The sequence below is a fragment of the Centroberyx gerrardi genome, chromosome 20 (genome assembly GCF_048128805.1).
Source record: "Centroberyx gerrardi isolate f3 chromosome 20, fCenGer3.hap1.cur.20231027, whole genome shotgun sequence".
Taxonomy (NCBI): Eukaryota; Metazoa; Chordata; class Actinopteri; order Beryciformes; family Berycidae; genus Centroberyx; species Centroberyx gerrardi.
The window spans coordinates 17,066,543-17,079,003 of record NC_136016.1 but is presented as its reverse complement, the minus strand read 5'-3'; the positions used below and the strand labels follow the sequence as shown (position 1 = coordinate 17,079,003).

Sequence of the window (12,461 nt, the reverse complement as noted above, 5' to 3'; positions counted from 1 at the left end):
ATGTTTAAATTCACATATGAACAATTCATTAATATAAAAATAATGCTATGTCCAATATTATTTCAGGGCAGAAGATAAATAATCTCGAGACTGAAATGGAGAGACTTCAAGGTGAAAATTCAGCCCAGACAATTGGTGAGTAGATGATGATGACCTCAGTGTTTTTGTAGTGAAAATGATGAACAAATAACTGTTGTAACCATTCAAATTCAAATTACTCATCAAAAAGAACCAAACCACACTCTGTTTGCAGAAAACGACAAACAGCTGCAAGATAAAGACAAAGAACTGGCCAGGACCAACAAAAAGTTCAGAGAGAACCAAGATGAACTACTGAAAATGAAGGAACAAGTGAGAGAGAAAGATAAACAGCTTGAGATGAAAGACAAACTAGTGGAGGAGAGGAACAAGCAAATTAAACACCAAGGTAGGCAACTGGAATACACAGTAAACTGGAGAACATCATTACAGAGAATCAAAACTTTTTGTGACAATCTGCATATTAAGCAAATGAACTTAACTCATTTAATGATGAAATTCACATATCAACGTTCATTAATATAAAAATAATGCTATGTCCAATATTATTTCAGGGCAGAAGATAAATCATCTCAAGACTGAAATGGAGAGACTTCAAAGTGAAAATTCAGCCCAGACAATTGGTGAGTAGATGATGTTAACCTGAGTATTTTTGTAGTGAAAATGATGAACAAATAACTGTTGTAACCATTCAAAATCAAATTACTCCTCAAAAAGAACCAAACCACACTCTGTTTGCAGAAAAGGACAAACAGCTGCAAGATAAAGACAAAGAACTGGAGAGGCTCAACAATAAGTTCAGAGAGAAAGACGATGAACTACTGAAAATGAAGGAACATCAGCACACTCTGTTGGCAGAAAACGACAAACAGCTGCAAGATAAAGACAAAGAACTGGAGAGGCTCAACAATAAGTTCAGAGAGAACGAAGATGAACCAATGAAAATGCAAGAACAAGTGAGAGAGAAAGACAAACTAGTGGAGGAAAGAAACAAGCAAATTGAACACCAAGGTAGGCAACTGGAATACACAGTAAACTGGAGAACATCAATACAGAGAATCAAATCCTTTTGTGACAATCTGCATATTAAGCAAATAAACCTAACTCACGTAATGCTTAAATTAATATAATAATTAACAGTTTGTTAATATACTAATAATATTATGTCCAATATATATATTATTTCAGGGCAGATGATAAATGATCTTGAGACTGATATAGAGAGTCCGGAAGGTGAAAATTCAGCCCAGACAATTGGTGAGTAGATGATGATGACCTCAGTGTTTTTGTAGTGAAAATGATGAACAAATAACTGTTGTAACCATTCAAAATCAAATTACTCATCAAAAAGAACCAAACCACACTCTGTTTGCAGAAAAGGACAAACAGCTGCAAGATAAAGATAAAGAACTGGAGAGGCTCAACAATAAGTTCAGAGAGAAAGACGATGAACTACTGAAAATGAAGGAACATCAGCACACTCTGTTGGCAGAAAATGACAAACAGCTGCAAGATAAAGACAAAGAACTGGAGAGGCTCAACAATAAGTTCAGAGAGAAAGACGATGAACTACTGAAAATGCAGGAACAAGTGAGAGAGAAAGACAAACTAGTGGAGGAAAGAAACAAGCAAATTGAACACCAAGGTAGGCAACTGGAATACACAGTAAACTGGAGAACATCAATACAGAGAATCAAATCCTTTTGTGACAATCTGCATATTAAGCAAATAAACCTAACTCACGTAATGCTTAAATTAATATAATAATTAACAGTTTGTTAATATACTAATAATATTATGTCCAATATATATATTATTTCAGGGCAGATGATAAATGATCTTGAGACTGATATAGAGAGTCCGGAAGGTGAAAATTCAGCCCAGACAATTGGTGAGTAGATGATGATGACCTCAGTGTTTTTGTAGTGAAAATGATGAACAAATAACTGTTGTAACCATTCAAATTCAAATTACTCATCAAAAAGAACCAAACCACACTCTGTTTGCAGAAAACGACAAACAGCTGCAAGATAAAGACAAAGAACTGGCCAGGACCAACAAAAAGTTCAGAGAGAACCAAGATGAACTACTGAAAATGCAGGAACAAGTGAGAGAGAAAGATAAACAGCTTGAGATGAAAGACAAACTAGTGGAGGAGAGGAACAAGCAAATTGAACACCAAGGTAGGCAACTGGAATACACAGTAAACTGGAGAACATCATTACAGAGAATCAAAACTTTTTGTGACAATCTGCATATTAAGCAAATGAACTTAACTCATTTAATGATGAAATTCACATATCAACGTTCATTAATATAAAAATAATGCTATGTCCAATATTATTTCAGGGCAGAAGATAAATCATCTCAAGACTGAAATGGAGAGACTTCAAAGTGAAAATTCAGCCCAGACAATTGGTGAGTAGATGATGTTAACCTGAGTGTTTTTGTAGTGAAAATGATGAACAAATAACTGTTGTAACCATTCAAAATCAAATTACTCATCAAAAAGAACCAAACCACACTCTGTTTGCAGAAAAGGACAAACAGCTGCAAGATAAAGATAAAGAACTGGAGAGGCTCAACAATAAGTTCAGAGAGAAAGACGATGAACTACTGAAAATGAAGGAACATCAGCACACTCTGTTGGCAGAAAACGACAAACAGCTGCAAGATAAAGACAAAGAACTGGAGAGGCTCAACAATAAGTTCAGAGAGAACGAAGATGAACTACTGAAAATGCAGGAACAAGTGAGAGAGAAAGACAAACTAGTGGAGGAAAGAAACAAGCAAATTGAACACCAAGGTAGGCAACTGGAATACACAGTAAACTGGAGAACATCAATACAAAGAATCAAATCCTTTTGTGACAATCTGCATATTAAGCAAATAAACCTAACTCATGTTTAAATTCACATATGAACAATTCATTAATATAAAAATAATGCTATGTCCAATATTATTTCAGGGCAGAAGATAAATGATCTCGAGACTGAAATGGAGAGACTTCAAGGTGAAAATTCAGCCCAGACAATTGGTGAGTAGATGATGATGACCTCATTGTTTTGTAGTGAAAATAAACAAATAACTGTTTTAACCATTAAAATTAAATTACTCATCAATGAGAATGAAAATATTATTAAAATGAAGTGAATATGAATTGCATACACTTAGTTTTATTTGTCAGGAAAAGGACACATTTTTTAATATTCAAATCCTCTGCTTTACTTCCACGACCTCCAGTCATTTTCACAGCATGGAAACATTTACTACTGTTTACATTTAGCTGATGGTCTTATCCAGAGTGACTTACAATTACTGAGCAGATAGGAGTTTGGTGTCTTACTAAAGGACACTTCTGCAGCACACATGACTGTTGATGGACACAGCGGCTGTTGACCTGCAAGAAAGTTAATGCAGATATTGTATATTATTTTATTATCTATTGTTTTATACCATTGCTAATTTTGACCTACATTCTCTGGTTATCCATTTAAAAAAATAAACTAAAGATACACAAAAGCACGCACATCCAAACTAATACTAGGTGCTGGACAGAAAAGCAGTCAACACACTAGAAATGGCTCCAATGGTGTCTATTACCACCACATGTGACGTTTTCATACGTGGGCATGTACTGTCCACAAAATACAAGGATTGACAGTAGACAAAGCTGTTGTATTCAAGGAGCTGATGCATCGTGGGTAATGCCTGTTGCCAACTAACTGCCTCTACACTTCAAAAACTTCTGGAAGAAACCATTCTGTGGGATCCAATAACCCGACCGCGACCCTCCTGCTCGACTCCCAGTCACCCGGCAACCTGGACCGAGGTAGTGGTCAGGGGCCGCAAGAAGAAGAATGGTCACCAGCCTCACCACCTCCCCTCAATCTTTCCAATGCCCTAAAACGCCATCCGGACTGCTCCAACCTGGTCATTCACGTGAGATCAAATGACGTCAGCAATCAACAGTCGGAAATCCTCCGTGCGGACTTTCAACAACTCATCTCTGCCCTAAAGGACACTGGGAAACGCATCCTCATATCTGGTCCAATTCCGTCCCTTGGGCGGGGCTGTGGTCGTTTTTCCCGTTTACTGTCACTACACACCTGGCTGAAAGGAGAATCCAGTGCAGCACGAATGAACTTGGACTTTATTGACAATTTCGACCTGTTCTGGAACTGTAGCCAACTGTACAGACCCGACGGACTTCATCCAAACCTGCATGGGGCAAAGCTGCTCTCTGCAAACATTGACTATGCATTGGTTAACCTGCAAAATGCCTGTCAGACTGTCTGAGACAGTCCATGCCACCATGAGGTAACCCACACATACATTCAAAATAATGCTCACTGCCACTGTAAATTTACTGGTAGGGTTCCTGTTACAAGTGAAATTTCTGCAACATCTGGCCAAATTCATCCCCTACCAATCATGGGGCATGGACTGTCAAACTCACATTCAGCTGCTCTACCTGTAAATCACATCCCAATCTGTCTAACAGTCAGACACTTTACTTCTGTCTCTAGAGTATCTCGTTCAGTAAATTATGACAATCTTATTACCATTACACACACTATAACTCCATCCTCGCCTCCCCCTCCCTCCAAATTTGGTCGTGAGATGTGAGATCGCTGTCAAACAAATCATTTATCTGTCAAGATTTTATTGTGTCCCAAAATCTAAACTGTTTCTTCATCACTGAGTCATGGCTCACCCCTGATGACCTCTCCCCTCTCATTGAAGCCACTCCTTCAGGCTACTCTCACTTTCATCAACCCAGGTCACATGCATGCGGTGGTGGGGTTGCTGTAATTCACAAAAATGCCCTCAAGTGCTCCATTATCTCTATAGGCCCCTTTTCATCTTTTGAATTTCTGGCTTTTGTGATAGATAGCACCCGGCCGGTTTTCTGCCTACTAGTATACACACCCCCTAAGCCCAATATTGATTTTATCAGTGAATTCTCTGATCTCCTCTCCCACATTGCTCCGAAATATGACAATATTCTCATTCTCGGAGATTTCAACATCCACATTTGCTGTCCCTCTGAAGCCATGACCCGTGATTTTATAAATTTACTTGAATCCTTTGGTCTCCAACAATCTGTGAATGGCCCAACCCATGTTAAAGGCCATACCCTAGATTTAGTTATCTCCTCAGGTCTCTCTATCTCCAACCCTGTGATAGAAGTTTTTCACCTATCTGATCACAGGGCAATCATTTTTGACCTTGATTTGCCACACGCTTCTCCTGGCCGCCCTGCTCTTCTCCACTCCCGCATTCTAAACTCTTCCACTGCCACTAGGTTTGCAGAAGCCTATAGAGAAGCTTCCATCACTACCAGTATCGAGGCTGCACCATCTCATGTGAGCACAGAGGAACTTGTCTCACTATTCAACAATACTGTTTCGGCCACCCTTGATTCTGTTGCACTGGTCAAAACTAAAAAACGTAAGCCTTTGGCCTCACCATGGCTTAATAACAGTAATATTAAAGAAATAAGGAGAGCATGCAGAAGGGCAGAGCGGAGGTGGAAGCGAGATAAATTGCAGATCTCATTTCAAATTCTGAAGGATCTCTTGGATAAATACCAGCTGGCTGTCAAAAATGCCAGGGCTGAATACTTTTCCAATCTTATTGACAAAAACTGCCATAATCCCAGGGTACTTTTTAGTGTGTTAAACTCTGTCACCTCCTCCACTCCCACCTCCTGCTTAGAAGTGTCTGTCTCTAAATGTGAGGATTTCCTAAACTTCTTTAGAGACAAAGTACTTGATATCAGAGCTAGTATTAGTCCACCTGTAAATAGCCTATCCATCTCCTCTGAGAACACTGCAGTTCTAAATTCACTTACTTCCATCACTCTACCAGAACTTCATCATATTATCTCCTCTATGAAGACCTCCACCTGTTCTCTCGACATTACTCCAACGAAACTCTTCAAAGAAGTTATTGGCACCATTGGCCCCAGCATTCTTTCAATTGTTAATAGCTCTCTGGAAACCAGCCATGTTCCCCAATCTTTCAAACATGCAGTGGTCCAGCCACTTTCAAAAAAACGGAATCTAGATCCTTCAGTCCTCAATAATTACAGACCAATCTCCAAACTCCCCCTTCTTTCTAAAATCCTTGAAAAAGTCGTTTTTAACCAACTGTTGTCCCACCTGGCTCAAAACTGCATTTTTGAAAAATTCCAATCTGGTTTCACAGCTCTTCACAGTACTGAATCTGCATTACTAAGAATAACTAATGACCTCCTTCTAGCTGCTGACTCAGGTAACTGCTCCGTCCTCTTGCTCCTAGATCTAACTGCAGCCTTTGATACAGTAGATCATTCCATTCTCATTCACAGGTTAAACCATTGGGTGGGGGTCTCCGGTTCTGCCTTAAATTGGTTTTCTTCATATTTATCTAACAGATCTTTCAGTGTCTCTATTAGCGACTCATCTTCTTCCTCTGCCCCCATGTCCTGTGGTGTCCCCCAAGGTTCCATACTTGGTCCAATCCTCTTCTCCATCTATTTGCTTCCGCTAGGCCACATTATTCAAAAACACAACATTTCTTTTCACTGTTATGCGGATGATACACAGATCTACCTCCCCCTAGAGCCTAATAACTACACCAAACTAACTGACCTCAATAACTGTCTTCAAGACATCAAGTCCTGGATGGCTGCAAACTTTCTTCAGCTCAATGAGAATAAAACTGAAGTTATCTTATTTGGACCACAGCATTTGACCAACATTATTTCTCCTCATCTTGGCCCATTGGCCCCCTCTGTTAAACCGCATGCAAAAAATCTTGGAGTCATATTCGATTCAGGATTGAACTTTGACAAACAAATCATCAGGTGGTAAAATTAAGCTTCATGCAGCTCCGCATCATCTCCAAACTCAGATCAATTCTCTGTACTTCTGACCTGGAGAAAGTCATCCATGCCTTCACATCATCCCGCCTTGATTATTGCAACTCGTTATATTTTGGTATCACTCAGTCTTGTTTATCCCGTCTCCAACTAGTTCAAAATGCAGCAGCAAGAGTTTTGACAAGGTCAAAAAAGAGGGAGCACATTACTCCCATTCTTGCCTCCCTACACTGGCTGCCTGTTAGCTACAGAATTGATTTTAAAATCCTGATGTTTGTTTACAAGGTGTTAAATGGTTTCGCCCCCTCTTACATTACAGAACTCCTGTCCCCATATCACACTGTCAGAGTACTGAGATCGTCTGACCAAAGACTTCTGTCTGTCCCAAGATCCAGGACTAAGTGTTATGGGGACAGGGCCTTCTCTATCGCTGCCCCAAAACTATGGAATTCTCTTCCTCCCACCATCCGATTCTCCCCCACTATTGAGATCTTCCAGAGTCATCTTAAAACATACTTCTACTCACTAGCTTTTAACTGTGCCTAACTTGACTTAACCAGCTCAGGTATTTCTCCTGGAGTCTCTGTAGGTCTGTGTTGTCACTTGGGCTCTGTGTGACCATGTGCCTTTACTATTTATTATTATCATCATTATTTATCATTCACTCTGATCTTTTCTCCTCTTCTATTGTGTTTGTCTCCTTCTTTTGTTTTGTTTTCCTCTGTGTGTGTTGTAAAGCACTTTGGATCAACTGTGTTGTGTGTAAAGTGCTATATAAATAAAGTTGAGTTGAGTTGAGTTAAAACATTACATTGAACAGCAGCAAGCCTCATGCACCAAAGTACATAAGTTTACTGTTTTTCTGGAGCTTTAGGTGATTGTACCAGTAAAACCTTTGACTAAATGAAGCTATTCTTTTTCAGGGAAAGCAAACATGGGAAAATTGTATACACTTGTAACCGGCAACACTTTGGAATCTCATAAGAAATTTGTTCAACAACTCATCCAAGGAGGTGCAACTGAGGTTGACTCACCTGACAAGAGTGATGTGACCATAGTCTTCTGTCCCATTGTCAGTCGCAATGAGACCGACATTACTGCAGCATTATCTGACATCTCAGGTAAACATGCAGAGATCCCAAGGATTAACTGCCATTCATTGCACATGAAGTGACATGGACAATAGAGTATTATTATAATTTGGCTTTTTGTTGCAAACTGGATGATCTGTGTTGTTTGTCTTTACATCACTCTCAGGATTTAATCCAGTGATCCTGGTGGTGATGCACCACACCTTCAACCCAAACTGCACTGTGCCAAACAGCAGCAGAGTGGTGAACAACAGTTCTGTTGTACTCGTTGTGGACTGTCTCTTCTATGAGTCCAGGGGACTTTTAGACTGCCAACGCAATAAAGATGCAGTTAGTGAGGTTCTTAACAAGGTAATCACATTTTCTGAGCATCTTGAAGATCCTTACACATGAAGTCAAGATCCAATCATTGAAACAAAATCCTGTTTTCATGTCATATTCAGAGGGACAGGAGTTTCAAACTAAGATGAAGAGTATAATATGGTTTGGTTCCATTGATGGAAGTTAAGCATTTGAGACACAACAGTATTTGGCTGCTGTCTGTACAGTCTCCATCAGCCTCCATTCAAATCCTAGTCAGAGAGGACAATTTTAGACTATAGCCTGGGCTTGACTAAATAAGGCCTATAGGCTGATTGTCCCACAAACAAAAAAACCAAACAAACAAACAATAAATAAATGAATAATAATAACTTCTATTATGAAATCATGGGGGTAAATGACATTTCCGTTTAAATTTTACTTACATTATTTACAGGTGTTGTAAGTGATACTGGCATAGTCTAATCTTGTTTACTGAGGGTGATATTTTCCTAAATTTGAAAACATGTTGCAGTTGCTCCTATTACTCACATTCACCCAGCATTAGAGGCTTAATTCTGCTGATGTTTGTATGCTTACTACGCAAGAACCAAACCATGCATTCCAGTTTTTGATGGTTGTTGACCCACTCTCACCTGTATATCACATGAATAAACAGAAATTTGATGATTTGATCATTTTCTAAACAAGAACAACCAGGATAAGAATTTGTTTGCACTCAAATTGATTGACAGAGCGCTATAAAATTTAATTTCCAGTGGCATAGCAGAATTGTGAAAAGCATATTTTTCCATCTCTAATAATTCTGGAAATTTTCCCCACTTTTATTGCTTTGAGAATGATAGTAGTGACTGAGTCTGTGTTTTCTTCATGTCAAAAATGCCTGATTTCCCCTGTTTTACAGTTCATATTACAATAAGTAGGGCTACATATTTACCTTCTATATAAGACAGATTTTATAAAGAGTTTGACACTGACACCAATACTGTTTGTTTTGCAGATGGATCTTCCAAAAGGTAAATCTGTTGCCTGTCATCCCTCAACAAAGGGAAGATGAGCTACAATGTCTTGAAATACTTATAGTTTTTTCATTCAGATGTTGGTCACTTCTGACCTTACTGTGGTTAATCTCCTGTTACAACTTCTGTTATATATTTAGTTTGCCCCCTGTGACAACATATCTGTCTTTCCTCCTTGGTTTACTGGACACAAGTTCAGCTATATAATTTAAAGCATCTTTTTTAGGTCAGACCCAACCGAACATGTCACAGCTCCCATCACGGTTTTCAAGCAATGGACCAGACCACACTCTGTTGGCAGCAAAGGACAAACAGCTGCAAGATAAAGACCGAGAACTGGACAGGATCAAAAATAAGTTAAGAGAGAAAGAAAAACTATTGGAGGAGGGGAACAAGCAAATTGAACTGCAAGGTAGGCAATTAGAATACACAATAAACTGGAGAACACAATACTGAGAATCAAAACGTTTTGTGGCAATCTGCATACTAAGCAAATAAATTCATTTAATGCTGAAATTAATATGATTAACAGTTAATAAATATACTAATAATATTATGTCCAATGTATATATGATTTCAGGGCAGTTGATAAATGATCTCATGACTGAAACAGAGAGACCGAGAAGTGAAAATTCAGCCCCGACAACTGGTGAGTAGATGATGATGACCTCAGTGTTTTGTAGTGAAAATAATAAACAAAGAACTGTTTTAACAGGTAAAAATGTAATTACTTATTAGTAAGAATGAAGTCATTCTTAATATTAACTAGTATGTCACCTAATGCAATGTCACTTATTCTAGCAGTAATACAACAGTAAAAATAGGCTGATAAGATTGTTATATCCTCACATTTCACTCATAATAAATCTGAGCTGTTTGTACCAGCTGTACAATTTATTTTGTATATTGTAAGGATTTTTGCAATAGAGAGCCTAAGTCCCTCCCCTTCCGGTGGACCACCATGGGACCTTATTTCGGAAAAAATATGTACGGTAGTCAACGGTGAGAGACAAATAATTGTTTGATCCCGTTTGAATTGTGCCATGAATTACACATATGATGTTTTGTCAATTTAAAAGATAATTTTGCAAGTCAAGTAAGTCGCAGTTTGTCGTAAAACTGTTGAAGTATAAGACTGTAAAAATACATAATTAGAAAGACTACACACCCAAAAGTCACGCAAGTGACGTAACTTTCTCTCTCCACAAGCTACCCAGAGCCGCTGAAGCTAAGTCCCTCTCAGATAGCAGCAGTATTATACACAACCTGGAAGGTAGACAGTAAGAACGGATTTAAACTGGTTTAGGATAGTTTTAGTACAGTGGGGGCTAACGTTAACGCGATGCCTGTGTGTTTCGTATGTTTCGTTCCATGTTGGTGTTGGTGACGTATATTGTGCGAGACGAGAGATGTAGTTCACTGAGCGGTTTCACACAAAACTAAACATTACTTTACTGTTTTACGACAAACTGCGACTTTCTTGACTTGCAAAATTATCTTTTAAATTGACAAAACATCATATTTGTAATTCATGGCACAATTCAAACGGGATCAAACAATTATTTGTCTCTTGCCGTTGACTACCGTACATATTTTTTCTGAAATAAGGTCCCATGGGGGACAGCGGAAGGGGAGGGACTTAGGCTCTCTATGGTCTTTGGCTCATTAGTGTGGAAGACTGGCTGCACATTTAGGTTGTTGCTCTCTATATAAAATATTTAGATGAATATCAAAATATGAATGTTCAATACTTTTTTTTTTTTTTTTTTTACAAATATGCAATCCTGTGTGACTGGTTTACATGTTGGTATTCATGAATGCCAATCTCATAATCTAATAGAGTCCTTTATATTCCATTATCACATCAGCTCTCCTTCCTTGATATCTTGATATTATCATTTATTTTTACTACCCTTTGGCTGTTTTTAATTATTTCTGTTTAAACTATTTGGAATATCATGCTGCATCCTTTCCATTTTGTTTCACACCAGTTAAAATCATTTCAATGTCTTGATCAGAGGCTGTAATGTGTTGCACAGGGGGAGGAGTGCAGTCGTCCGGTGCTCCTCAGCAAATCTAATGTGATGATGGAGGTACAAAGCTGTCAGACCCTGAAGAGCCTTCATGGAAACTCTGCAACTCCTTTTTGGAAGACATCTTCTGCCTAATTCTCACTGCATGAAAAGAAACAAAGAGAACCAAACAAAGTCTTCATCATCATCATCATCTTTCACATGTATTAAGTAGATTACATATCCAGGTGTCACTTACAGGAACCATAATGAAGTGAGCTCAATTTAGTTGTGTTAATGACCGCCTCAAAACTCAAGTAGTAAAGATTGGCTTGTTATCACTTTTTGCCTTATTTCATAGATTATTTTGTGTGGCTTTCAGTAAATGATGCAAATAATTGTGTTTGCTTATTATTATTTGTAATTTTTGCATTGTCAATGTGCTATGCTGTTGATGTCCATGTGAATGTGCAGTGAGCTCATGAGAGATATTCTTTCTGTTTGGTTTGATGTAATTGCACATTTTGTTTCACAGTAACAATATAGGGTAGGTAGAATATAGGATGTTAAACGTACACTTGCAAAATACCAAATATTGCTGGTTGTTTGCCTTATGAGGATGTGGTCTCTATTTATCTATCTCTATTCACTCACTCTGATCAGACGCTCAGTGCAGATACAGCTGATACAGACATCTTTACAGATTCATGTAGAATCAGTCTCACAGATAGCACATGGTGTAATGTGGATCATAAACTGTACACACTCTGTTGTAAATCAGTGCCCACCCAAGTCTAATAAATGTTACCAATCACTTTGATGTTTGTGCGTCAATCAAAATGTCACTTGACACCTCATTAGGTTATGAATGCAGCTTAAAAGGGAAAACTGCTCAAATTAATGATTTGCACAAGCTGATATTATTCTGATGACCGAAGACAGTCCAGCAGTCCAAATGCTGATAGTAATTAAGAACAGATTCTCCAAAACAATAAACTAAAGAACCAGTAGGCTACTCTTGTATGTGTAATATAATCAAGCTTCTTCAATGACAATGAATGGCAGAATGACTTTGTAAATCCTTAGAACATGAACAAAGTCTCTGAGCTTC

The 12,461-nt window shown here is 38.4% G+C and overlaps 1 protein-coding gene across 1 annotated transcript in view; it reads left to right on the top strand.

Annotated features, from left to right (window-relative positions):
• LOC139918031 (uncharacterized) overlaps nt 1-12,164 on the top strand; it is a 33,428-nt gene extending 21,264 nt beyond the window's left edge. The window contains exons 27-41 of the mRNA XM_078290612.1: nt 67-135; nt 254-427; nt 1,228-1,296; nt 1,415-1,684; nt 1,862-1,930; nt 2,049-2,222; nt 2,389-2,457; nt 2,576-2,845; nt 3,008-3,076; nt 7,831-8,028; nt 8,165-8,349; nt 9,320-9,335; nt 9,565-9,750; nt 9,919-9,987; nt 11,357-12,164. Of these exons, the coding sequence (XP_078146738.1) occupies nt 67-135; nt 254-427; nt 1,228-1,296; nt 1,415-1,684; nt 1,862-1,930; nt 2,049-2,222; nt 2,389-2,457; nt 2,576-2,845; nt 3,008-3,076; nt 7,831-8,028; nt 8,165-8,349; nt 9,320-9,335; nt 9,565-9,750; nt 9,919-9,987; nt 11,357-11,418 (1,949 nt within the window). The 3' untranslated portion in view covers nt 11,419-12,164. The remainder of the gene's footprint in view (nt 1-66; nt 136-253; nt 428-1,227; nt 1,297-1,414; nt 1,685-1,861; nt 1,931-2,048; nt 2,223-2,388; nt 2,458-2,575; nt 2,846-3,007; nt 3,077-7,830; nt 8,029-8,164; nt 8,350-9,319; nt 9,336-9,564; nt 9,751-9,918; nt 9,988-11,356) is intronic.
• The last annotated feature ends 297 nt before the right edge of the window (nt 12,165-12,461 follow it).